This window comes from Suillus bovinus (genome assembly GCF_016758785.1).
Source record: "Suillus bovinus strain UH-Sbo-P2 chromosome Unknown EDB93scaffold_60, whole genome shotgun sequence".
NCBI classification, from domain to species: domain Eukaryota; kingdom Fungi; phylum Basidiomycota; class Agaricomycetes; order Boletales; family Suillaceae; genus Suillus; species Suillus bovinus.
Window position 1 is genome coordinate 149,669 of NW_024542116.1, and position 25,986 is coordinate 175,654.

A 25,986-nucleotide genomic window follows, 5' to 3' on the forward strand; every position below is an offset into this window, starting at 1 on the left:
GTGGTCTCGGAAGCTATTGGAAAGATTGTTGAGAGACGAGGATCGATAGAAATGACCAGGGGGGAATGAAGTAGTGAAGCTCAACGGTCTCATCGAGGCCAGACGGGTCACCCCACTGCTTGAATCTCTCGCGCAGGCTATTGGTAAGATTGTTAAGAGACAAGGATCGGAGACGGTCACCAGGGGGAGCTTAATGGCCTCATTGAGATGGGGATTGCTCGAATCTAGTTTGAAGGCTGCGGTGCAGAGCCGCTCGTGAGTCCTCCACATTGTACGTTATGTTACTGCCCTAAGACAATAACTGTCCCAGTTTACTGTAAACGGTGTTGCAATGAGTGCAAACCCTAGTTAACTAGAGTGAACACGCATGCAGAAAGAGTTCAACTGGGGCACTGGCACACAGAAGACAAGACCTGCGAGGGAAGTAAGACGGTCAGTGCTGAGGCAGCCCATGCCTTCGACAGCAAACCACAAGGCTGGAAACGAGGCTAAAGCGATATTTGCATGAGGCTAAGGCATGATGATACATGGTGCATTGGGCTTCATGGAAAGTTGGGTAATACGGTTGGTGAAGAAGAGGTTTATTTCGTCAAGTCACGATTCACGCGTCACGTGTAGCATCCAAAAGAGAATCTGCAATTTCAAATGCTCATTTGCACTCAACGACTCTACGAGTCTACATTCAACTAATGTCACGTAGTGTTGAACTGGCCACGATTGCTTTCTATGCTACATCAGAATATGGAAATAGTGAAATCTTGAAGATTTTTGGATACCTCGACTCCTGCTATTATCCAGACACCTGAAGAGGATATAGTATAACTTGCAATGCAAGATCTCATTCATCGTGTTTAGGGTGTGTACCGATGCTACTACCGGAATTTCTCTTATGATGATGCAATTTCCAGGACTCTTCCAGACCTTCATGTTCTCTGTCAGCTCCTGGCAGGTAACAAGCTGCTGACCATATCCTTCTGCACATCTTTCAAAGCTTTCGAGAGTGTCCGTACGTGTGCCTTCTCTCACCGTCGTTTCATTTGAGCTGAGTATCCACACATGCTGTGCTCAAGTTCTATTACCGCAGCAGTCGCAGTATTGACGCAGTATTTTCTTGTGCCCGGGTGGCTTTCAAAGCTTCACCTCCAATATTGTGTTGGACAACTGACGTTGTATACCCTGCTCTTTTGGCTACTACGAACGTCGCTATATCATATCCCTGGGTTTATAACAGCCGATAGAAGTAAGGCTCCCTTCTGCCTATTTTTCTGTGCTGCGCGCCTACAACTGGGATGTCAACGTCCTCGCCCTCAAACGAAAAATCTGGTACCGCAGCAAAGCGCCTGCATCATGCTTACCACCATAAATCAATTATAGATGCAAGGACAAGAGCCATCGCGTGCGTATGAGATCGTGTGTCAAGCGCCCACGACTGACGCAAAATTTTCTGTCAGTAATGCCAATGCCAAGTTATCAAACCCCTTGAATGGCATACCTTATGATCGTCTAATGGCAGATGTCGAAATTTTTGCCGAAGAGAAAGGACTGACTCATTTGCTGCCTGAGCTCGAGAAAGGAGCGCTTCTTGCCCAGGATCCCACTTGTATGCCATCATGAGAAGCATTTTCCCTAGCTGACATGAGGTCCTTGATCTTAAGGCCATGATCGTCTAGACAAATTTTCACAAGAAGACAAACGAATTTTAACGGAAGAGGTTGAGCACAAGTGGCGACAAACGCCCATGCTGTATTACGTTGGTGTTGCTCTCTTTTGAACTGTTCGTCACAGCTCACACTATCAAAACAGATGGTGGTGATGTCATCACTTGCAGCGGCTGTTCAGGGAATGGACGAGGCTGTTATCAATGGCGCTCAAATCATTTATCCCAAGCAGTTCAGTATCGGCGATCCCAACAGTAGTGCGTGAAGGCTCTTCCATCATTCCAATAATCATCCATAAATTGTGCGTGCAGAACGCGATTCATGGCTGGTCGGTCTCGTCAACTCTGCGCCATACTTGTGTGTGTACTTTGTTTTTATCACAGAATATTATCGCTCATCACTTCACAGATGCTGTGCCACAATTTCTTGTTGGATGACGCATCCGCTCAACCATTATCTTGGGCGTAAAAAGACCATTTTCGTCACTTGCCTGATCTCGTTCTTGACATGCATCTGGTCTGCATTGACAAATAGCTGGTGGCACCTTTTCATCTCACGGTTCTTCCTTGGTTTTGGTATTGGTCCCAAGTCGACCACTGTCCCAGTGTATACCGCCGAGTGTTCACCTGCACCGATTCGTGGCGCTCTCGTCATGATGTGGCAGATGTGGACCGCTTTTGGCATTGCTCTAGGAGACCTTGTTGACTTGGTATTCTACTTCATTCCGGACACCCCTGGTGTGACTGGTCTGAACTGGCGCCTCATGCTGGGTTCTGCTGGTGTCCCCGGTCTTATTGTCTGCCTGCAAATCTTATTTGCACCCGAGTCGCCTCGTTGGTTGATATCCAGGGGTCGCTACGAGGATGCTTTCAATGAGCTTTGTCGGCTTCGTTTCTCGCACGTTCAGGCTGCTCGTGATTTGTACTACATTCACGTGTTGCTCGAGGCGGAGAACGAGATGGAGGGTCGCAACCGTATTGTTGAGATGTTCGCAATTCCACGTAACAGGCATGCTGCCGTTGCTAGTTGGGTCGTCATGTTCGGTCAGCAGTTTTGCGGTCTCAATGTTATTGGTATGAGATTTGTGCCCACGATTCGAAATGATTATTAACTCAATGGTAGCCTACTACTCATCCAACATTTTCCTTGCTTCTGGTTTGACGCAGACATCAGCACTGACTTCCTCCCTTGTATTTGGTACACTCAACTGGTTGTTCGCCCTCCCTGCTGTCTTCACCGTGAGTGGTCCCTTTCTGTAGATGAAGTTTCTGTAAATATTGAAAGTTGTAACACTAGATCGACACTTTCGGGCGGAGGAACTTACTTTTGTTCACGTTTCCTTGCATGGCCATCTGTCTTTTAGTCACGGGCTTCTCCTTCTCGAGTACGTCGGAAACAGGGCGTATAGCTGGCGTTAGTATCGGGATATGTACGACATCCTTTTGGTACTTGATACTGCCATTAATACCTGCTCCTTCAGACCTCTTCACAATCTTCTATTCTTCAGGCGAAGGTCCGGTGCCGTTCACGTACTCCGCAGAGGCATTCCCTCTTTACATCCGTGATGTCGGCATGTCCTTTGCCACTGCGACCACTTGGTTCTGGAACTTCGTTCTGTCAATCACTTGGCCATGGCTTATCTTGGCCTTGAAACCACAAGGTGCCTTTAGCTGGTACGCAGCATGGTGCTGTATTCTTTGGGTACTCATCTTGTTATTGGTGCGCGAGACGAAAGATAAGACCCTGGAGGAGCTCGACCAAGTTTTCTCTATCCCCCTTAGCAAGCACGTTGCATACGGCCTGCGGCAGATACCCTACGGCTTCAAGAAGTTCGTGTTGTTCCAGAAGCCTGACCCTGAGCAGCTCTATCAAGATGGGAACGAGAGAGAGGTGCCGAACACTGAGGGTGAGGAGAAGGCGAGGGGGGAGGTGAAAGAGGATCCGGAGAAGACGAATGTATGATGGGTTGAGCTCGGGCTGTGATGTGATGATGACTGACGCTTCGCTTGATCTTCATCTAAGACGGATGTGTCTGATGAATTTATTCTCATGATATCTATGTATTTGGCATTTGTTGCCGATATGACTTATACATGTAAGACAAGCTGCAGTGGCGCAAATTCTCAAAGTTGTGTATGGTCACGTGCCCTCCGAGTTACTATCATAGTCTGTCGGATTTTTGCGACCTATGTCATGCCAAAGACTATCCTTCCCCTCGGTCTACTCGATTTTAGCCTTGCTCAGGTCCAATCAGTGAAATGGAGATGCCATTCAAGGAACTTACACCAGGCGGTAGCGCTCGTGCCGTCTCCCGTGCCGTATTTCGAGCCCACTGAGGAAAAAAATGTGTTTTCTAGGTGAGTTGCTATTCTATATCAGTTGTCCAAGCTCATGCAACCCAGGCGGCGCCGACTCCGCAGAGCACCAGGCTCTTTGATGATCAAAGACTCTGGAAAATGGGTCTCCTCCCCTGTATTCAAGCCGCCCAAAAGCTCTACATCCCCAATGTCCGAGCTTGAAGGGCGAGTCCTTGCGTTACAAACCATGCAAGTACCATCGGATGTCATGGAAGCAACCCCAGAGTCAGAGGTCGCGCTCTCTCTTCGTTACACGGATGAGGAGCTATCGTCGATGTATGAAGACTTGTTGGAGGTGCCGCTTACTCAAAAATCCGTAGAGGTTACGAAGCCCTCTGAGGAAGACATAGATACACCTGCCATGATTGAAGTGAGAGAACGGATCCAGGTTTATGTACGTCTTCAACTTCAGAATGATGAAGTCAATCACTTACATACCTTATAGATGCGCGATGGAGATTTGTACAGTGCGGAAAGTGCAGTAGAGTCTCTGAAGGTTAGTATCATAATTCCATCTTGTTTCCAGATGTTCATGAACAACATAGCTTTCTGGTGTCTCACCGCCCCAAGATATCATCAATATCGTGCTTGGATATCACGCGCTGCATGGAAATGTAGAACGATTTGAAGGATTTATGGTGAATATCTTAACTGGTTCGTATTTGATGCATGCACCTTGCAAATGTCCACTGATTATGTTTTTGTACAGGCAAACCTTCTGAGATTCAACGAGACCTACACATCAAGTCGTACCTGCGTGACCCGGCTGTCTTTGCGTCACGCGCATTTCCCACTCGTGCTATCGACCTTCTGCATAAGTATGAGGCTTCTGGACTCCATGCCCCCATGAAGTCTTATACACGCATCATATCCTCCCTATTCTCTGTCTGCCCCTCTCCTTCACCTCCTTCGATATCCTCAACACCAGATGTACCGTTGGGAAGACTGGCTGCAAATTCACAAGCTTGGGACCTTTTCGCGCACATGCGCTATGTGGCGCACCCGACCCCAGATGCTCATCTCTACGCAGTGATGATCCGCGCTTGTGCTTCAACTCCTTCAACTCCCGAACCTGAGCGTGCCCTAGACCTGTGGACTGAGATGATCGACGCGGGAATCGTGCCGACCATAGGGGCATACGACGCCGTGATCCGTGCTTGTGCGAAGGCCGGAGGAGAATGGGTTCTGAAGCCATCAGGTTTGCACGGCAAATGCGCGACCGCTTTGGAGGCGGTTCTTCGGAAGTTGGTGGTGGGGACCTTCAAGGGGTTGGTGGGGTGCGTACTTGGACGGCTCTGCTGGATGGCTGTAAGCGCGTGGGGGATTTGGGGCGGGCCAGATGGATCCTAGCAGAAGCTGTAAGAGCTGATGGTCTAAATGAGGAGATGATGCAGCACATGTTCCACGCTTATGCCGCATATAGACCCCCATTCAAAAGGGGTGCAACCAGGATCTTGGACGACGGTGTGGTTGTAGCTCCAGCTCCGGCTGCTCCTCCAAAACAAGACGGATCGCTAGCAAGCGATACTGATTGCTCGTCAGACTTGCCTTCAGAATCTGCAGAGGTTCCTTCAGATTGCGATGCAGTTCCGACCGATTTGTCGCATATGAATACCATGCCTTCCTTTTCACACCTCCCGCCCCAATCATCAGGCGAGGTCATTGCAGAAGCTAGGGCTCTCTTCCAGAGAATTCTTCAAGATACCAACCCTACCTCTCATTCATCCTTCAACGTGCCTCCCGGCCCTCTCGCTGGAAAATTCGATGTCAGACTCACGCCACGCCTCTTCAATGCGTACATGTCCGTGTATTACTCGCATGCGAGTCTCGAAAGTGCGCGTGATGTATTTGAGAGGCTGTTTTCTTCTTTTGGCGTTGGCCTTATGGGTGATTCACGCACTTATGTCGACGCACTCGAGAAGTGTGCACTTGCAAGGCCGCGTGAACGTGACATTGCAGGAAAATGGGTTGATGAGCTATGGGCGCGCTGGGAAGAGCTTGAGCGCAAGTGGGTCGATGGGGCCACAGAGACGACAGTGACTGCCAGGCTGGTCGAGAGAGCGCACACTGCTGTCAGAAGGATTCATCTCTTGTCAGTCTTTCATTTTTTCAACATTTATGGTCATACTAATGCACTCGTCTAGAAACGGTGATGTCGATCGTGCAATTGCACTAATCCGCATGTTTATATCACGGTATCCTCCGACCGCGCTACTGCCTCTAGCCCGCAATCCATCGTCTGCTCATATAGATGCTCCCAGTCAAGATATCATTAAAAAACGTACAATCACCCTTTTTGCGAAACCACCCATCCTCTCGACACGTACAGTTCTCAGTAATTCATCCGCTACGCCTCGCCCCCTCGTGCGCCTCACATCAGCCATTGGTACACCTGACGAGCGTGTCCCACCCTTGTTAAGTTTTTCGGATGTGGAATTGCTACATGCCCGTTTGGTTGAGCAGGGTAGGGGCAAAGAGGTGGGATTTCTCAAGTGGGCATGTAAGGCGTATGAAGGAGCACTAAGAACTCGTAGAGAAGCTGTTCTTGGAGCGCGGGTTCCGGTTGGGGAGGATGTTCGATGAAAGGTGACTATCGTCCATAGTATATCTAAGTAAATTAATTGCAGTTCTGATTAGGGAGAGCAGTTCGAGTTGCAGATACCGATGCCGACTGCCTCGTGCATTACAGATATGATATCTTCCTGCACCGATCATGAGAAGTCACACAGGAACAGTTACGACAGTCATGCATGATCCGGATGGTTTGTGAACTTGCTGGAGAGTTGATTTGAACGAAATAGTCGATGGAGGGATCGCTCTTCTCGAGCACGGCAATATTGTCCATATCCGCTAATATGTATCGTATATTTTCGATCACTTGGTATCAACCTGTAGCGTGTTCTCACTGAGATCAAGGTTGCAGCACGTTTGAACTCCCGCCATCGAAGTGTTTTGAGTCAATTCTGCTGCTCGGTACTGTATCCAAAACACGACCCTCTTCTGTGGAGCATAATTAATAACAGAGACAGCACGAACAACCTCTCTATAAGTAAGGTTAACTCATCATCATGTTAACTCGCCTCTCAACTGTTTTCATTATTGTCCCTGCCCTCGGCGACGGCCCTCGTCAACGCTGGAGTGCCAGTAGTAAGCTTCGTCTCGCCCCAAATCTTCCGCAGGTTGCTATTCAGGGCCTCAGGCTCGTCATCTCTGAATCTTGAATCTCTCGGTATTAACACTCGCATTAATAGCACTCCGCGTGAAGTTAGTGTTAGATTTACGTCAAACATTTGTAATGGGAGGGACCGAGGGCGAGATAAGTTGTCTTGCTGGATGCAAATCTGTCCAGACGTTGCGAGTATGCACAGGTGCACCTAAACCAAAGTTCTTGCATGGGTACTTGGTCAAATTGAACGCATACATGCGAGCAGTACGGAAATCTGAGAAACTCCAGGATGGACACGACGCTAGTGAACACCGGGAGATGCCGAGTGGGAAATGATTTGTCATGTTAGTTGTGGATGTACGATGTTTTGTTGAGTGAAATTCGCACTTTGAGGATTCTAAAAAGATGATGAGAGAAAAGAACTTGAGCAGATACGTTCCTTTTTAGGAAACAACCCACCTCGTACCCACCTCCCATGTCTGAAGACGTAGTAATGCAAGAAACTGACAATACAATTGACCAACCACCACCATCAAAGAAATTAAAATCATCAGCATCATCTTCTTCATCAAAACCCGCTTCTACAATAAAACCAAAATCAAAACCACAACGCCTTCGTTCTCCTTCTCCAACTCCGCCTCCTCCTCCGCCACCCCCTCTACAAACTATCAGACTCCAAATAAATCTAGGAGGTCCAGATAATTATGAAGTCGATATTGCTACTCTCGCAAAGACAACAGGTCAACGTCAACCTACACCTCCTCCTCCAAAAGCAGACACGTCTGACTCCGAAGGGGAGGACGAAGGCGAGCCGAAAAAGAAAAAGGTAATATCACACACAACATAAATCAACTATATCCACGCTGAATAAGGCACTCAGAAAAAACATGCCACTTCAGAGTATTACGACGTAAACGACCCTTTCATCGACGACTCGGAATTGAACATCGATAATCGCACTCATTTCGCTCAAACAAAGCAACAAGGCTTTTACGTCTCTAGTGGCGAAGTCGCTCTTATGAAAGATTGGTATGTCCGGTCTGATCACATGTCCCCATATCCTCATTTCGTATCCGCAGCAGGACCCCCAAGAAACCTAAATCGAAAAAGGTCCCCGCCGAAGGGGGTGCGACTGCTGGACCTAGCAAGACCGTCATCAAGGAGGATGGCACAAAGGAACATCCTATCAGTTTACTATGCGAAGATAAGGCCAATAAGAAACGCAAGAACTATACAGTCATAGAGGAAAACGGGAAAAAGAGAAAGGTCGTCGACATCGTACGTCCCTCAAGTCCACCTAATACCCATCCACTCACTCCCACCAGCGCGACTTCCATCCTGAACTCCAATTAGCTTTCGAAGACCTAAAGTCTGCTATCTCCAAAGGTCCGTGCTACGCTACTACATACCCCCCGCTTATGACCTTACGTTGCCATAGAATCATGGGACGTCAAGGGCAAGTTCCCACCCTCTATTAAACCCATACTCGCAGATGTTGCCTTGAAAGCCGTCAATCTCGGTGAATACGATGAAGACTTTTTCAATCTTATGCCAGTCCTGTTTCCTTATAACCGTTATACTATGACTGTACGTCGTGTCACCTACACTTGAACGCGCTCACTCACTGGATCGGGTCGGTTCATAGAAACTCATCAAACGCACTATATTCACAGACCACCTCAAGATCTTGACAGATAGACAGGACGAGCTGCTTCAACAGCTTGCGGGACTTACGAAAGAGGGGTTCTCGAAGGCGCAGGAAGAGTGGGAGAAGAGCGTTGTTGCTTGGGGTGCGTCACCTCTGTCTTTCTTGTTCAACATCTCGTCTTTTCATTCGTCTGTCCTTGTGTACTATTCGCATACACTATACTTTTACCTCACCTCACCTCACCTCACCACTAACGCCCCACACAGAACGCCGCAAAGAAAAGGCCAAGAACGAAAGCGAAGCAGGCGCAGCATCAGCCTCGACGCCCAGTGCAAGCGCCGACGCTGCACACCCCGACGACGGTGCAGTGAGCGGTGTCGATGGCGATAACGTCCGTGCCGACGGTGCAGGCACAGACGGTGGGGGACCATTCCCAGATGGCGACAATGCCCCAGGAACAAACAAAGCCGACGGAACACGAGACGCACATCCCCCTGCGCAGAAATATCGATTGACAGAGGCGATGAAGGCGATTGTGTGGCAGCTTGTGATGCTTAGCAACGAATGTTGTAGGCTTGAGAATGAGAAGAAGTGAGTCCGAGTTCATTTTTCTCTTGTGGGGATTCTGGAAGTGGTTGCTGATGTGAATAAATAGTGAATTAGACGGGAGTACTGCGCTTGTTAGCGAACAGGGGTCGAGAAAGATTTTGTATCAGAAGGTGTGTTTTCTATTTTGATTGGTATGAGAGTCCTCATTCGGTGGTGGTAGATCGTAGCAGCATTTCCTAGCGGGTGGTTGAATTCGGGCCAGTTATCACGAGAAGGTGCGCTTTCGTCACCCTTCCGGTCTCCATCCCTGAACTGACGCCGAACACAGTGAGCTCCCTAAAGAAGAAGTACGAGAAGGAGACGATGGAGCAGGACAACTGAGTTCATGGTTTTTGTTATTTTATTCAGTCATATCATCTTTTAGTTATGAAGGACGTATGTTCGAGACCGTTTTGTTTGTGGTAGGTATATTATTTGTCTCGTTTACATTCGTCCCTACTTACTTTGATCCGCGCGCTTCGAACCTCACTTGATATCTACTCCCAGTCTTGTTATGTCCCCCCTGCTCGAAGTACTTAGCTTAAGCTCTTACTATTGACAACATTATCCTCGTTTATTGCTTTTTCGTGGAGCGAGCTTCGTGCGACTTGGGAGACAAGCTTAACGTTTAACGCCGCTTAGTCATACTAGATCTGAGGACTCGTCCGACAGTTTTTCTATCGATCTTGCATCTTGAACTACGTGCATGTCTTACGTTCGTTATCTACAAGTTCGTGGTCGGGATTCATATTGGTCGACAAGTGTAACCTCGTCCACAAACTTTGGAACGCATGTTAAGCAAAATCTTTAATTGATTGACGAGCTCTTCAAGTTAAAACGTTCAAGCACACCGCCACTCGATGAATCACCCCAGGAGATAAATCCGACGCTTACTTCGACGTCCCCTGCAACTCCAAAGCCTTCTCCACGCCCCTCCTCAACGTCTCGACATCGACCCCATCACCCTGAAGCGACCCCGCCACTCTCTCAAACACCCTGGCGAAACCCATAAAGACATCCGCTTCTCCCCCTCCTACGAACTCTGAGAGGCCTTCCATCTCTGCTACGAATCGGTAGGCTTTGGGAATTCCTTCTGGGACTGTTTGGATGAGTCTGGACATTAAGGCTGGTTGGGAGATGCTGAGTTCTTTCATTAGGGCGTCGGCTGTTGCTGGTGAGGAGCGGTGGGCCGCTGGGGTGTTGTTTTGATCATGAAAAAGGTTGAATTTGAGGGGATGGGGAGAAGGACTCACTCAACATCATCGTCATGAAGAGGCCTATAGAGCCTTTCTTCATCATCTAATCCCACCAGCACCCTACGTAAGCCCCGCTCTCCGTATTACAAGAAACGAAGGACTCACAGGACTCGCAGAGCTTCAAAGAACTCGCATCAGCCTATTCCAGCACCTTCGCCTTTCAACAACGATACTTTAAGTCCGTACTGGGAAAGCGCAGCAAACTCTTCCAACACATCTTGTGCTCCTGGTTCCGAACAGGCGTAAAAAGTGGGATCCCATCCTTCTCGCGGCGGAGTCCCTACGATCCCCGCATCGATGAATCCCACAGGGGTCCCACTAAACAGCCCCCCGATGCGTTTCACCGTTTCGGGGTTCACAGCGTTACAATCGACGAAAGCGCGCGGAAGAGTCTGAGACGCAGCGAGTCCTCTTTGGATCTTTTGCGCGAATGCGAAAGCTTCCCCTGGAGGGACGATGCTTAGTATGAAGTTTGATTTGGAGAGGAGGGTTTCGAAGGGGAGATTTATCATCCCTGCGTCGAGGGCGCGTTGGTGGGCTGCGGGGGAGCGGTTGTCGAGGTTGGTGTAGACTGTGCATCCGGACTGGACGAGGCGTTTGGCTATTGCGGAGCCCATCGCTCCTGCTGAGATGATGGCGATGGCTGGCATTTGTGTTGCTTGTGCGTGGGGGTGGGCGGGATGTTCGGTGGTCGTTTTTGGGAGGGGCTGGTAAGGTTGTTCTTATTTATCGGTTCGTATATTCATCGTTCCGTGTTTACACTGCGGAGGTCCGTACTGTTGTTATTTTTGTTTTTGGCTGATGTTGTCTTGATTTAGACGTACGCGGAGTCGTTCTCCCAAGGTCGAGTATTGAAATATACCCAGCGGAAACAGGTGCATCGGAGATACAGTCATGGTTGTCCTCTCTATCATGATGGCGGGCTCGGGCATGCGAGACGGAGCGTGTTTTGGTCCTCTGGCATGATTAAATATAATATCTTTGCTCGTTTAATATAATACATCGAGACCACTATTGTGCAGTCCAGCATTGGTTCAGCGTCCCTGGTGGTGATTGCGATTTGAGAAAATAAGCGGGATACTATATACGGTAAGTAAAGAATGAACGTTTGAGCTACATAGTGTACCGACTGGGGCCACTGGGCATGTCTCATTCTCCGAACCACGAACCCAACTAATGTACAGGTGCCGAGAAATGGAGCCTGCCGGAATGTCTCGGCACCATACGTCCAGCTGAGCGCGCGCGCTATTCGCTTCTGTATCTATTTTCCTTTCCTACACGACGACGAGTTCGTCGTACAGCATACTTCCTCACTACTGTCCTGTACCTACAATCGTTTCTTTTACAGTTTCTAATGTATCAGCACCTCGGTATCGAATTAAACGAAGGGGCGCCAAATGCTCCCATTACTCCCCCATCAACCCAGGTTGCATCCGCATCTGGTTCCAATTCAATCGCACAGCCGTCGTCATCCACAACGCCATCTCTTCCAAGCAGCAGAGCAGCTGCTACCCCAAGGCCCCCAGCCCAAGCTGGTCCACCTCAGCTGCCTGCATCGCAGATAGCCCAGCATCCAGCATCCACAGCATGCCCATCCCTCCGCCGTTCACGCCACTCAACCCGCAGCGCCTATTCCAGCGCCTCATGTCGCGCAACCAATAGCAGCACCGCCAGCAGCAGCACCGCCAGTAGCAGCACCACCAGCAGCTGCACCCGCACCCGCGGACGAAATCGCCGCTCTAAGGGCACGCATCGCCGAGCTCGAGCGTGGGGACGCTCACGGCATCCATATACCGGCCAGAGCCCCCGCTCCTCAACAAGCTCTGGTAGCGAACCCTGCGGATGTCGACCGTATACGAGCAAACCTCGCTGGCGCTAAAGACGAGCCTAAACGGCTCGTCTTACCTGCCCTCCAACCAGGGCACAAAGTCAGTGCTCTGAGCTTGCGTAAGTCCGTCTCCACCGTCGTTCGTATCGAATCGTGGTTATCCCACGTATACCGCACTCGCATCGTCGGCTACCTTTCAGTAGCTCACCGACAGCACCACACCGAGCCATCAGCCTAGTTAGGCAATATCACCGTTTTCACTCTTGAATTCCGCACCTTACCGTGTCGGTTTTTCTTCGTGGCTCCGTTTTCTTTATGTTATCTGCTCCATCCCCCATTTTGCCGCACCGTTATACTCATTTTTCTGACATACTCCGTTCTAGCCATACCCCTCAAAGTCGAGGAGGCTTTTAAGCAATATCGCTACGTTCCATACACAGCTCTCACACGCAGCTCGCTCGAAGGCTTTCCTGCGTGGAGAGGACTCAGCCTTCATCTTTACACAAGATGGGCTTGCAGCTAAAGGTCTCGACCGTGCAAACGAGCTCTTGATTGTAACAGTTGATTGGATAGCGGCAGCAAAGGCTGCTGAGGATAGAACCCTGCACTATTGGGGCGAGGCTCGGGCGTCAGCCCTTGTATCTCATCATCTCGTAGTTCTCGATATCAGCCGTACGCATGGCTGGTCCGTGGCAATGCACTACGACGTGCAGCAAAGAGAATTGGCTCATGCCAACCACGAGCATAATCTTGCCGGCCTCGACGTAGCGGCCCTTACCATTGCAAATAATAAAATTCCTGCTATCATACCTCAGTCTGCTCCGTTTATCTCACCCTCTAAGCGAGCTGCCCCGAGCGATTTTCATTCTTCCCCTCGTAAAAAGTCGCATACACTCGTATCGAGCCATTGTTTTCGTTGCGGAGCAAGTGGCCACTTGCCCGCCGACTGTTCCGCCTATACAACTGCAGCGGGAAAACCAGTTGCAGCCCTCGCTACCAACGCCAGGAGCAAGCATGCACTCGCTGCCTCAAACGGAAAACATTACTGCTTTAATTGGGCCAATGGATCCATCTGCACCTTCGGTCCCAACTGCAGAAATGTCCACTCCTGCAGCATCTGCGGAGATTCTTCTCACGGCGCCGGGAGCTGCAAGGCTCGCGGGTGACCCACGTGCTGTTGTCACCCTGCTCGACTACCTCCGGGTGGAAGAGATCCTTCGTACATATGGTATATTTAATGATTGGCGTCATATCGTTGACGGTATACATAACGGCTTCAATGTTGGTGTCTCAGAATCACCACCCACTACTCATTTATTTCGAAAATCACTCGTCCTCATTACTCAATCCTTCCATAATCGATGCGTACATACTCTCAGAACAAGCCGCGGGCAGATATTCTACAGGTTTCAGCCCCACAGACCTCGAACTCTTAATCGGACCATTTCGTACTTCCCCTCTGGGCCTTGTCCCAAAGCCACATTCCAGCAAGTTCCGCATAGTGCAGGACCTATCCTACCCACACAACTCCCCAAATATACAGTCCATAAACGACGGAATCAGCGCAGATGACTTTCCTACCATCTGGGGTACATTCGACGAGACTGCCGCCCTCATCCTCACGCTTCCCCCCGGTTGTGTTGCAGCAACCTTCGACGTCTCTTCAGCTTATCGTATAATTCCAGTAATACCCTGGCAGCAAAATGCCCTCTGCATATTCTGGAAAGGAATTGTTTACGTGGATCGAGCTCTCATGTTCGGCCTTACTTCCAGTGCTGGTGTTTTTGGCTCTGTCGCCGACATGCTCGTAGCCATTTACAACAAAGCCGGTTTCGAACTCATCCGAAAATGGGTAGACAATTTCCTAGTCATCCACCTCCCACACCAATCATGGACCGAAGCAGATTTCATAGCCTTAACAGCCCACTGCGGAGTACCGTGGAGCCTCGAGAAGCTTCGGCTCTTTGCCTCCATCCAACGATATATTGGTTTCGACTGGGATTTGGACCTCAAGCGAGTTTTGCTGCCGGAGGACAAGCTCCGCAAAGTGCAGGACACAATCACGCTCTGGCTGAGCCTCGGAGCCACATTCACTGCAAAGGAGGCTGCCAGTCTGCACGGAAAACTCATGCACGTGGCATGTATCTTCCCTCTGATCCATCCGTTCTTGCGTGCTATAGCAGTGTTCGCATCCAATTTCCATTCTCCACGCGCACATCTTTGCCCGTCCGCAGCTGTTCTCACGGATCTGCCCTGGATCCAATCTCTACTATCACTCCTTCCAAACTCGATACTCATCACAGACCCGTCACCAGTGGACATTGGGTGGTGGGGAGATGCAAGTACTTCCTTTGGCATTGGAGTGGTCATTCAGAAGCACTGGGCCGTCTGGCGTTGGGCAGCAGGTTTCAAGGTCGGCCCAAAGCGGGATTTCGACATTGGTTGGGCGGAAGCCACCGCAATAGAACTTGGGCTTCGATTGGCCCTGCACTTGGGTAATTTTGTCCTATCATTTCAGCCTTCCACCGACTTATTTTTTTTAACAAATTCGAAGGTATCATAACGCACCGCGGATCATCGGAAAACGTCACCTATTTAGTGCGCTCGGACAACATCGGAGTAGTGGCAGTGACGAACAAAGGCCGTTCCCACAGCCCTCAAACGAATGCGGTCCTGAAGCATGTGTATCGGATGCAGGCAGAGAATGGCTTTCGTCTACAGGCAGTCTACATGCCCACTCGCACCAATATCTCAGATGCCTTGTCTCGCGGCGACGTCGAGACCTTTTTGAGTGGTTTCCCTGGAGCAGCGAGTCCAGTTTCCATTCCTCTACCACCGCATTTATCAGGCAAACTCGTCCAATTATTGTAAGGGCACTGCATCACGTGTCTCTGGTTGTCAGTCACCCACCTTCAACACCCCCCATATTGAACACGATCTCATCGCATCTCCGCCCAAATTGCCGAGCATCAGAACAGCTTTTCATGTGGCGAGGTGTAAATTCTCCGCCCTCGTCCACGATTGATAACCCGGTAATTCAACATATAGCCAATTTGGCCAACCGAGCATCTCTCCGTGACACGGCTAGCTATGGTGCCGGATTACGAAAATTTCACATCTTCTGTGATATTTTTTCGATTCCAGAATCTAACCGCCTTCCAGCGTCTTTTGAAGTGCTGCATTCCTTTGCCTTATGGGCTGTCACAGATCCAGACCCTAGTGATCCACTTCTTTCAGCTAATAGTGGCACTACTGTGGCATTCGAGCCTGTTTCAGTCGGGGTAGCACGTAAATACCTGTCTGCTGTGCGAGCCTGGCACATTGCGCAAGGTTGGCCCCCGCCACTATCCGATTCTCACCATGATCGCATTAATTGGTCCTTGCGTGGCCTGGAAAACTTGGCCTGGAAAACTTGCACGGTGGCCGTCGAAAACCTCTCCAGCCACCAATTTCACTCGCGATGCTCACGGCCATCAAATCCACCCTCATATTATCAGACCCGTTCGACGTGTGTGTTTGGGCAATGGCGTCGTGCGCATTCTTTGGTATGATGCGCTTTGGCGAAGTCTCCGTCGCCTCTCGTTCTGCATTCAATCCACTCAAACACCTCACCCGCGCTCACGCATTCTTTGGACACGATCTGCGAAACAACCCTTACGCATGTCTCGATCTGCCATCCGCCAAAACAGCGAGAACCGGAGAGTCACAATCAGTATTTCTCAACGAGCAAGGAAACCTATGTCCCTTATCAGCTCTCCGCAACCTGGCTTCAATCGTTCCCGCCCTCGCAAATGATCCTTTATTTTCGTGGCGTGACAGCAAAGGTGATGTTTGTCCAATGACCAAAATACGAGCCTTGGAACGCATCAACTCAATTCTAATAGCCTGGGGTTGGGGCACGTCCTTCGGTCACTCCTTTCGAATAGGCGGTGCTTCCTTTTATCTCGGGAAGAAAGTCGACCCCGAAATAGTTCGCATTGCCGGCCGCTGGAAATCATTAGCGTACGAAACTTATATTCGTGCATTTGAACAAATTTCCTCTCAGCACATGGCCAATGCAGCATCGTTATGACCGTCGCCTCCACGTCTTGTTGGGCTAGGCAGCTATGAGCCACGGATCATTCCGGCTAGTTGGGTGAGCGGCTCCACCCTGCCTGCGTCCCCCCCGAGCTAACGCTCGGTCCAGCCCAACCTATCAGATCATGTCAGCGACTCTCGAGCCAGACGAAGCTGGACCTCTGGACCCTCCCGGACCTAACCGTTACTGGACCGAACCGCGGTTTGGTTCAGATCTGGAACCGGATGGTGACCGCAACATTACATAACTTGTGGGCTATGTTGATGCGGTCCTGAATCCTGTTCTTCATTGACATCTTGATGTTGTAGCATTGTATCAACCAATCATTGTTTCTGAATCAATCTTATAGAAGCTGATGCAAAGGTCTAATCCCACCCTCTCACCGTGATGGCAGTCGCTCCAGCTTATGGCACTTGATGAATGTGCGATGCACTCGAATGGATCAAGTCTATATATACTGCCACGCCCCCGAATGGCGAATCCACCCTATTATTTCTTTAGCATCTGCACTCGCTCGCGTCGTGGATACCTGGGATGTCAAGGTCTTGTGTATCGTCACTATCATGTCGATGCTTGTTCAGGCTGTTGCGTGCCGACAACTACTAGTGCATTGCCTCCCTCAGCGGACTGGGACTTCGAGGCTCGCTCAAAAGATGCTTCAAAAGATGCCCGCGATGGATTGTTTGCTTCACGTGCATGTTACATCCTGCATGGCATGCTGGTCATAATTCACATCGTCCTTATTATCTTTTCTGTCCACCGCTGGGAACATCGTGTAACCTTCTCTTTCACGCCAACAAACAATGATTTCTGGCCTGTCGTGCTTAGTGCCTCACTGCAAGCGTTTTATACCGTACGTGTCTAATGTTCACTGTCCTGACAATATATCAATGATACGACTATCCAGGTGTATACGGCTGTTCTACTCTTCCTAACCCAACGGCTTGCAATTTCGAGAATACTCGTGCGCCAGGTGAAACTGACTGCCATTCACGACGTCTCAGGTGCATGGGCAGGCCTTGGCTCTGCACTGAGCAGCGTTTGGCGACAAACTGACATCCCCGCCGCGTGGTGGACGACTTCTGCTGTGGCAGCCTACCTTGTGAGCATAACCGTGCTGGATGTCACCTCTTCCACTCTCCTACAATTTCAAACCTTCAATACTTCGACGACGACTTCGGCGTCAACAACATTAGGGTGGCCAAATAATTTTGGGAACAACTTGACCACAGACCTGACAACGATCACCTCATCCCTACCAGTTGTCAATCAGTTGACTGGACTGGCGTTTCCAGGATTATCCAACACCACACTCTATGACACCCTCAAAGCAAACGATATAACAGGAATTGCAACTGTGAACGCAACGACAGTAACTTCGTGTTGCGGATTGGTTCCAAATGTGACGCACTATGCGAATAGCAGTGAGGTGACCTTTCCATTGGGGCCAAATATGCCTTTTTGGCTTAATAGTAGCGCTATCGGTTAGTGTTTTGATTGCGATGATGATTTATCACGCTGAGAACGTCCGCAGGGCAAAACCAGATACATATAATTCCATCGATTGTAAATATTGGCGATAGGAACTCGTGGGTAAGCGTTCTTCGAGATAGTCCGCACGGACTGTAGAAGCTGAGTGACAAATTGCATCTAGCTCAATGGTCTCTGTTTTATGGTCTCCACATTATTGGAAATCGACCCTTCAGTACAATATGAGGTCACTATAGATACTGTGCCTTACTATCGTGCGTTTGCTTGTTTATACTGTAAGATTCATAATTACAAAACATTTTGCAGCTTATCCTTTCGAAGTCGAGGGGTTCTCTAACTCTGACATTGTCAACCAGACCTATTTTATACAATGCTCGCTGTCAGTCAACACTACAGACGGAATGGTCGACACACAAACCAACAATCTGCTTAGTCCTACGCCCATACCACAGTCATCTACGCAATGGGAAATATATCAATTCGAGTGGTCAACTACTGCTTGGCAAGCGAACGTGCGTTATGTGGTGCCTTTTTCGACGGGTTACGAAAGTTCAATGACATAATGTCGATTTTAGATATTTAATGCTTTGGCTACGCCGGACAACAGCAGCCACTTTCTTTTCGAGCCAATTATCGATCCTACTTTTGGGGACGAGTAGGCCAAAAAAAATTCTTGAGCGCACTATATTCTCAAGTACGACTTGACTTCTAGGTATATCATGTCACTGGTAGGCTTGAATCTCACCGAGGAGTATATGCAATACATAAACGACGGGCCTGCTTCGATCTCTAATTTTACTTTGAGACCAGATGAACTAGAATTGGCGGTCGCACGAGCAGCTGCACAACTCATCTGGCTAGGTACGGGATACGTTTAGGCATCGACCTGTTCTTACTCACTCTATGATTCGCGCTTAGCGGGACAAATGGGCACAGGGAATGGAGGAATTGACCCTGGCAATGGGATGGCCTATGTCAACGAGGTCTTCATTGCCCTACACTTCAATGTAATTGAACTCCATAGATGCTTTTTTTAATTGACCGATGAAGCATTGTAGATCAACCTACTTCCCGTGAGTTCGTGGTGGTATATATGCGATGACTATTCATCGATAACCATTCCAGTTGGCTTTTGCGGCCTCTGCATCGATGATCATGTTGGGACTGGCACTCCATATAACCCGAGCATTCGATGGATCACACGACACTCAGGCTGCTATCCCAGACATAGGTGTACTGCAACTCTTGTGGTTGGGTCATCGTTCAGCGTCCATCAATGAAGCCCTGGAAGATGTGCGGCATCCGACGGAGGCCAATCTGCGACGAGCAGGTATGATAGATGTTCGTCTTACGAAAACAATATCCGATGAGGAAGATTCTGGGAGTTCAACTGCCAACGACATCCTCTCTTACGATGCCGACCACTATCATGATCGTGATGATGTGATGTGATTTGGATTTAAGAATAAAGGGTGGTGGACCGCTGCTTATTTATACTATATGCTTTGCCTTTCCATGGTTCATATTGCTCTGGTGCGGAGGTCTGTATTATGGTCATCTTTGTTTTTGGTGTCGTTTTCCGATTTAACGAGGACTAAGTACAGATATCAAAGTTATCATGTAGATGGCGCTGGCCTGCTTCTTTATTTTGGGTGTCTAATTGGTCGACACATTCGAGCTTCAAGCTTCAAAATTTTCACGTACGAGCCTACCTAGCTCTATCCATCAAATTCCCTTTGTGTTTACGCTACGGAGGTTCCACACTGTAGCTGTTTTTGTTTTTGGTTGTGTTATTCTTGATTTGGATTCAGAGTTGTTTTTGGCAAGGTCAAAGTATTGAACTTCATATGCTCAACTGTAGTACGGAAGGGAAACAGGTGCGCCGCAGATACAATCATGGTTGTCCTCTCTACATTGGAGTGGTGCGACGTGCGACACGGAGTCTAGACAGTCTAAATGTAATAGAATTTTGTATCATAATATAATGTAAGACTCACCGACTCGCAGAGTTTTAAAGAGCTCACATCGCCTATTCTAGCAACTTCGCCTTTCAACATGGCATTTGGGGTTGTGTGTGGGAGTGGGCGGGATCTTCGGTGGACATTTCTGGAGGGATCTTCGGTGGTCGTTTTTGGAAGGAGGGCCGGTGAGGTTGTGCTTTGTATGTGTAGGTTCGTATATCCATTGTTCTATGGTTTACACTGCGGAGGTCCGTACTGTGGTTATTGGCTGGTGTTGTTTTGATTTAGACGCAGAGTCGTTATCCCTAGGTCGAGTGTGGAAATATACCCAGCGGACAGGTGCATCGTAGACACAGTCGTGGCTGTCCTCTCTATAGCAGGGTGCGACATGCGACACGGAGGGTGTTCCGAAGTCTGGACAATCTATGGCATGTGGATCATATAATATGGGTACATTAGTATGACTCACTACTGCCGCACCGTACAGCATCACCGGGAGTGGGGAATAGGTGATTGAAGTCGACGATGATTATTTGACTGATCAGACGGTTTGGACCATGTGCACGAGCGTTCGAGCCATAGTGGAACGTGGAATTTGGAGTACTACAAGTCAACCACAAGTTGACTACAAGTACATACTGCTAGGTAGGAGTTCTCGCCTCGGAAGCATCCGAATCCGCGATCAACAAAGCTAATTAATTACTATTTAAGGCGAAAAAGAAAGGGGAGACGAAATTGGAAAGTAAGCGGGAATTGCTTTCCACAACGTTGTAACTACACGCATCATGTAGCATACCCCACCCGACGGTCCACCTATAATAGAGAAAGGTCTGACTACTGGAGACTTTATCATACCCTGCCAGTGTTCATCTCAACTCACTCAGTGCCTTACTGATACTTAATATGCCATTAGGTCCTTGGTTTATATCGACCACAAGCGATAGGTCATTATCTTCACGCACATGTTACATCCTGCATGGCATGCTGGTCATGATACACGCTGTACTTCTTATCATTTATGTTCGTCACTGGGAACACCGCGTGACACTCTCATTCACACCAACAAACAACAATTTCTGGCCTGTCATGCTTAGTGCCTCACTGCAAGCGTTTTATACTGTACGTATCCAGTGTCCACCATGACTGTCATCCTAACTATACACCAACCATATGACTATCTAGATATACACAGCGGTTCTGCTCTTCCTTACCCAACAGCTTGCAATTTCGAGAACACTTGTATGCCATGTGAAACTGACTGCCATTCATGATGTCTCTGGCGCATGGGCGGGTCTTGGCTCTGCACTCAGCAGCGTCTGGCGACAAACTGACGTCCCCGCTGCATGGTGGATGACTTCTGCTGTGGCAGCCTACCTTGTGAGCATAACCGTGCTGCATGTCACCTCTTCCACTCTCCTACAATTTCAACCTTTCCAACATCTCTATGACGACTTCCGTGCCAACAACACTAGGATGGCTAAACGATTCATCTTATGGTTCTTTCGCAAACCTGGGATTTATTACTCCATCACTGCCGATTGTCAATCATTTGAATGGACTGGCATCTGCAGGATTATCAAACACCACACTCTACGACACCTTCAACACAAACACTATAGCAGGAAATGCGACTGTGAATGCGACGACGATAACCTCGCGTTGCGGATTGATTCCAAATGTGACATACTTTGCGAATACCAGCACAGCTATCGTTCCATTTGGGCCAGTTGCTTCTCACGTGTTTAATGCGAGTGCTCTCTGTCAGTGGTTGCGATTGAGATAATGTTTTATCACGCTGAGAACGTCTACAGGGCCAGACCAGATACATATGGTTCCGTGGGTAGAATATGAAGATCCTTACAGTGAAGTCCCGGAGGTAAGTGTTCTCCGAAATAGGACTATAGAAACTGAGTAAAAATTGACTCTAGTGTAAGGCTGATAGTGAGTCCGACGAGGATTGTCGTACTTAAATGAGAGTAGAAGAGATCGTGCTTTTTAAATGAATAGAGTTTCGACGAGACGGATTGTGCTTAGAACGAGAGGACTTTGCTGACGGACTGAGTGCGTGAATCTAGCGGGAGGGCAAAAGACTGCCTCTTGTCAATGTACATGGTGTATTTTAAGTTGTAAGGTAAAAAGGGTCCTTGACGTTACGGAAAACGAGAGTTATGTGAAACGGAGAATGGTGGCGCTGAGCCTGCCAGGGTAGAGTAGCGGGAATGAGTGAGAGTATGACAGTTTTTGAATGGAGGTGGTATTAGGTAGCTCGCCGTGCACAGGAATGACGAGAATCGTTGGGTATCTGACTGCTTTTGGGCGAAGGAATGAAACTAAAAGGGAGTGACAAGAAATAGTTTGGTGATAATTCCAGGGTATAGTATGAATGAGGGTAAAAGGGAGTGAGCTGGTCGTTGAGAGTAACGAGAGAGTAAGGGTTAAGGAAAAAGGAATGTGTCCGCATAACTCGGATGCAAAGCATGCGCTTTGTCACGAGTACCTTTAACAAACCATTATTCTTTCCTGAATCTTCCTAAACGCCAATATACAGCACCTAAGCTTAACCCTAACCCTACCTTGAAAGCGTCTATCATTCCCGAAATACCTTTAGCGCCCACAACACGTGTCTTCGATGTGACTGATGAAGAAGACGAGTTCTTTGATTGTGAATAGATTAGATTAGATACGATAAGATAAGATATGGTCACGTGATGCTTCTTTAATATTCTACGATGTTCTATGGTACGATTCCCTTTCTCTTTTTATGATTGGCTAGTAGTTGTAACTCAGTTTCAATCTCCGTCTCAATAGTTGTATATAGGTAGCATGTCTTGGTCGATAGTTCTTTAGTTCAAACCTCTTGTATCTACAACTGTAGCAATCCAAGACGTACTTGCTCATTGTCCCTCTTGTCTGACAACCTTCGTTTGAGTCCTAGTCTCTGCCCAGCGTTAATTCGTTATTGGGTTGTGACATTAGGTTTGAACTATAGGAGACTCCGACTCTTTGCACACCGCTCGCACATCTCTCATCATCATTACACGTTTTCCATTGCCCGACCTAAACAGTCGCGATCACATTTTCTGAAACCCATCCTTTTGCTCACTTGAGCTTTTCACGAATAGCCTTTAGTAGTTAGTAGTCCTATACCAGGCCCTGCCTTACATTGCAGCCGCCAGTATACGGAGGTGTTGACGACATTAGGCGTCTCGCTACAACTTTGAGTGCTGGCCCAAGACCCTGCCTGCTCAACGTTACTATAGTTGCTTTCATACCTACACCTTTCTTCATACATACGTAGAACCTTTCGTTAAGTCTAGTGGAACTGTCGCATCTGCGGATAGTCCTACCATTGTTACCACGAGGATTTAGATACGGGATTCTAGTGAGACTCGCACTTGTAAGCTTTGGCTGGAAGAGTGATAACTTGTCCTAGACCTGTACCCTTTCGGTGACTGAGAAGTAGCACACACGAAGCACACAGTGTTTTTCCCACTTAACAAAGCGTAGCTTTACGTACTCCTTTTTAGTTAGTAATTAGGGAAGTGTCAGTCGGGTTGATTAAAGAACCCTTTGACCCTAAAGGACGAGGTTGATCCAGTTAGTACTGGGGACCCCTTTAGCTTTCCATTTACGTATCCTTTTTCCCTCTCCCCTTTCACCATCTTTCCTATCCGGAAGAGCCGTTACGACTCGCTCTTCAACAGTCATTAGTGAATCGGATTCCAGAACGCACCTGGCACTATGGCTGAAGTCAACGAAACAGAAATGGGACCGGAGAACCCTCAAGAACCCCAAGAGGAACCGGGACCACAAGGCATTGCTATGCCAATAGAGTTCACCAACTACGTACAGAATGCTATTCAAATGGCAACACACGAACTGTACGTAAGGACACAAGAACTCCTTAACCACAACAATACTCTTCGAGCACAGAATGCGACTCAAGAGCTTCAACTCAGAACCCAAAACGCACAAATAGAGGAACTGAAGAAGAAGCTGGAGAGATTCGCACAATCCCCAAATACTTCGCAAGTCAAATTGTCGAAGCCCACAGAATTCACAGGAGACAAAGATTCGATCTCCATAGAAGTCTACACCACTCAGTTGGCATTATATATGTCACAGTGGCCGTTGATCACAGACAGGCAGAAAATCACAACTGCCCTGTCTTTCCTTAAAGGATCTGCTGCTAAATGGGCGCAGAAATATGTCATTGAGCTTGATTCCAAGCCAATATCCTTTGAGGATTGGACGAAAGAATTCGAGACCATGTGGGGCCAAGACGACAGAGAAGGAAAAGCTATCAGGGAGTTGGAAACCCTGAAGCAAGGATCTTCATCAGTGCCCGAATACGCAGCAGCTTTCAAGCAGAAGGCTGCACTCACTAAATACTCCGACTACGACCTCCGCCTCAAATTCCGATCTGGCCTACAAACCCGGATCAAAGAGCAACTCGCTCATATTGCAGCGTCTGAGAAAGACACCCTCAAGAAGCTCATCGACTACTCCATACAGATTGGACGTAACTACGAAGAGCTAGACGCTGAGAAGAAGAAGAGTAATTGGTGGACTCCTAACAAGGAAACCCCAAGAACCTTCAATAACCCAAGGCAGGCTGGTCCTAGCAAAGACAGTGACGCTATGGACGTGGACTCTGGCAAGCAGAGGGGATCTCCCAAACCCCAAGGAAAGCCTGGCGCTTTCACCTGCTACCGCTGTGGAGAACAAGGCCACATAGCAAGGAAACTGTAAAGGTGCGCCAAAAGCGCAAGTCAAAGCGGCTGCAGTTGTCGAAGAAAACTCCGCGCCGAAGTGGTTCACAGATTGGATCGCTTCTAACAAAGGCAAGGATTTTTAAAGGGGTTGAAGTCAAAGTCTGCAGACCTAGACCCGAACAATCGTTTCTCTATTCCTATCTACGTTTCAAGATGTATCAGAAGTACATATTAGATCCAAATCTGAGCATTTTTATATTCCGATAACGTTGAAAGGAAAGAACCAACAAGCAGACGTAAAAGCACTTGTGGATTGCGGTGCATCAACATTATTTATCAGTGAGAAGTTTGTCGAGAAGAACAGTGTGAAATGCCGTAAATTATTAAGGCCTATTTCAGTCAGGAACATTGATGGATCGCTAAATGCCGCTGGATCAATGACTCATTTTGCAGAACTAGGTCTAAAGATTGGTGATCATGAAGAAGAGAAAGCAGCCTTCATGGTTACAGACTTAGGAAGCGATGATGTTATTATCGGCATAGATTGGCTGAGATATCATAATCCAGAGATTGACTGGAATGCAGGACGATTTGCACTGTCTCGATGCCCTGTAAAATGTGAAACTAAAAAAGAAAAAAGACAAAAAAAGAAAGAAAAAGAAAAAGAACAAAAAAAGATAGATGATGTACCTGATCTGATTCCTACGGACGATGAAGACGAGGATGAAGAAGATATGTCGATGAAAAGGGCGACGGTTGAGGAAATAGAAGACGAAGAGAGTCCAGAGAGACTATGGATTCGTTATAAAGCCTCAGTTGCCACGGAGCAGAAAGTAGCAGAAGAAGCTACTAAGAAGAAGCAGTCGGTAGAAGAAATGGTACCTGACTGGCTTCACGATTACCTGGGAGTTTTCTCAGAAGAAGAATCTAAGCGCTTTCCTGAAAGAAAGAAGTGGGATCATGCGATAGATCTTAAAGATGAGGGCGATCTTCCGCCAAATGCGAAACCTTATCCGTTATCACCCAAAGAGATGGATACATTGAAAGAATGGTTGAAAACCGAGACTGCACTGGGACGTATCAGAAATTCACAATCTCCAGTAGCAGCACCTTTCTTCTTTGTGGCCAAAAAAGATGGCAAGTTAAGACCGGTAATGGACTATAGAAAGCTCAATGAGAAAACGGTGAAAAATGCATATCCGCTACCGAGATCTCAAGATCTAATTGACGCTTTAACCGG

The 25,986-nt window shown here is 48.3% G+C and overlaps 7 protein-coding genes across 7 annotated transcripts; 6 read left to right on the plus strand and 1 right to left on the minus strand.

The window, feature by feature from the left end:
• Nucleotides 1-1,374: 1,374 nt before the first annotated feature.
• On the plus strand, nucleotides 1,375-3,620 carry EDB93DRAFT_1090963 (uncharacterized protein; the record flags this gene model as incomplete). Its single annotated transcript, XM_041446312.1, has 8 exons — nucleotides 1,375-1,600; nucleotides 1,656-1,750; nucleotides 1,804-1,915; nucleotides 1,970-2,015; nucleotides 2,067-2,731; nucleotides 2,781-2,896; nucleotides 2,955-3,087; nucleotides 3,139-3,620. The coding sequence occupies 8 exons, from the start codon at nucleotides 1,375-1,377 to the stop codon at nucleotides 3,618-3,620; spliced, it is 1,875 nt and encodes a 624-aa protein (XP_041304519.1).
• Nucleotides 3,621-3,856: 236 nt separating this feature from the next.
• Nucleotides 3,857-6,861, plus strand: EDB93DRAFT_1166539 (uncharacterized protein). The gene is made up of 9 exons (XM_041450204.1): nucleotides 3,857-4,015; nucleotides 4,061-4,409; nucleotides 4,461-4,511; nucleotides 4,561-4,669; nucleotides 4,725-5,174; nucleotides 5,207-6,107; nucleotides 6,160-6,601; nucleotides 6,653-6,767; nucleotides 6,826-6,861. Exons 2-7 carry the CDS (start codon nucleotides 4,095-4,097, stop codon nucleotides 6,596-6,598), a joined length of 2,265 nt encoding a protein of 754 aa, XP_041304520.1. The 5' UTR covers nucleotides 3,857-4,015; nucleotides 4,061-4,094; the 3' UTR covers nucleotides 6,599-6,601; nucleotides 6,653-6,767; nucleotides 6,826-6,861.
• Nucleotides 6,862-7,579: 718 nt separating this feature from the next.
• On the plus strand, nucleotides 7,580-10,107 carry EDB93DRAFT_1166549 (uncharacterized protein). Its single transcript, XM_041450205.1, has 10 exons — nucleotides 7,580-8,007; nucleotides 8,062-8,210; nucleotides 8,261-8,459; nucleotides 8,507-8,567; nucleotides 8,620-8,768; nucleotides 8,827-8,971; nucleotides 9,096-9,420; nucleotides 9,485-9,548; nucleotides 9,599-9,653; nucleotides 9,707-10,107. Exons 1-10 carry the CDS (start codon nucleotides 7,657-7,659, stop codon nucleotides 9,757-9,759), a joined length of 1,551 nt encoding a protein of 516 aa, XP_041304521.1. The 5' UTR covers nucleotides 7,580-7,656; the 3' UTR covers nucleotides 9,760-10,107.
• On the minus strand, nucleotides 10,108-11,516 carry EDB93DRAFT_1166554 (6-phosphogluconate dehydrogenase C-terminal domain-like protein). The gene is made up of 4 exons (XM_041450206.1): nucleotides 10,847-11,516; nucleotides 10,768-10,812; nucleotides 10,671-10,716; nucleotides 10,108-10,609 (listed from the first exon to the last, which is right to left on the minus strand). Exons 1-4 carry the CDS (start codon nucleotides 11,321-11,323, stop codon nucleotides 10,308-10,310), a joined length of 870 nt encoding a protein of 289 aa, XP_041304522.1. The 5' UTR covers nucleotides 11,324-11,516; the 3' UTR covers nucleotides 10,108-10,307.
• A 511-nt stretch (nucleotides 11,517-12,027) lies between these two features.
• Nucleotides 12,028-13,269, plus strand: EDB93DRAFT_1106507 (uncharacterized protein; the record flags this gene model as incomplete). Its single annotated transcript, XM_041447622.1, has 4 exons — nucleotides 12,028-12,277; nucleotides 12,300-12,601; nucleotides 12,885-13,186; nucleotides 13,215-13,269. 4 exons carry the CDS (start codon nucleotides 12,028-12,030, stop codon nucleotides 13,267-13,269), a joined length of 909 nt encoding a protein of 302 aa, XP_041304523.1.
• Nucleotides 13,270-17,294: 4,025 nt separating this feature from the next.
• On the plus strand, nucleotides 17,295-19,522 carry EDB93DRAFT_1106508 (uncharacterized protein; the record flags this gene model as incomplete). The annotated part of the gene is made up of 10 exons (XM_041447623.1): nucleotides 17,295-17,432; nucleotides 17,487-18,063; nucleotides 18,114-18,172; nucleotides 18,234-18,324; nucleotides 18,377-18,582; nucleotides 18,646-18,725; nucleotides 18,783-18,931; nucleotides 18,989-19,077; nucleotides 19,129-19,143; nucleotides 19,196-19,522. 10 exons carry the CDS (start codon nucleotides 17,295-17,297, stop codon nucleotides 19,520-19,522), a joined length of 1,731 nt encoding a protein of 576 aa, XP_041304524.1.
• Nucleotides 19,523-21,117: 1,595 nt separating this feature from the next.
• On the plus strand, nucleotides 21,118-22,100 carry EDB93DRAFT_1106510 (uncharacterized protein; the record flags this gene model as incomplete). The annotated part of the gene is made up of 6 exons (XM_041447624.1): nucleotides 21,118-21,150; nucleotides 21,214-21,709; nucleotides 21,738-21,791; nucleotides 21,843-21,907; nucleotides 21,960-21,972; nucleotides 22,066-22,100. 6 exons carry the CDS (start codon nucleotides 21,118-21,120, stop codon nucleotides 22,098-22,100), a joined length of 696 nt encoding a protein of 231 aa, XP_041304525.1.
• Between the last annotated feature and the right edge of the window lie 3,886 nt (nucleotides 22,101-25,986).

Coding starts and splice junctions, on each gene's coding strand:
- EDB93DRAFT_1166549 (XM_041450205.1), top strand. CDS start 7,657: ATGTCTGAAGACGTAGTAATGCAAGAAACTGACAATACAATTGACCAA. Junction 8,460..8,506: donor AGAGAAAGGTCGTCGACATC/GTACGTCCCTCA, acceptor CACTCCCACCAG/CGCGACTTCCATCCTGAACT. Junction 8,972..9,095: donor GAAGAGCGTTGTTGCTTGGG/GTGCGTCACCTC, acceptor CGCCCCACACAG/AACGCCGCAAAGAAAAGGCC.
- EDB93DRAFT_1166539 (XM_041450204.1), top strand. CDS start 4,095: ATGATCAAAGACTCTGGAAAATGGGTCTCCTCCCCTGTATTCAAGCCG. Junction 4,410..4,460: donor GAGAACGGATCCAGGTTTAT/GTACGTCTTCAA, acceptor CATACCTTATAG/ATGCGCGATGGAGATTTGTA. Junction 5,175..5,206: donor CGACGCCGTGATCCGTGCTT/GTGCGAAGGCCG, acceptor TGGGTTCTGAAG/CCATCAGGTTTGCACGGCAA.
- EDB93DRAFT_1166554 (XM_041450206.1), bottom strand. CDS start 11,323: ATGCCAGCCATCGCCATCATCTCAGCAGGAGCGATGGGCTCCGCAATA. Junction 10,813..10,846: donor TTTCCCAGTACGGACTTAAA/GTATCGTTGTTG, acceptor GTGCTGGAATAG/GCTGATGCGAGTTCTTTGAA. Junction 10,717..10,767: donor GCGAGTCCTGTGAGTCCTTC/GTTTCTTGTAAT, acceptor TGGTGGGATTAG/ATGATGAAGAAAGGCTCTAT.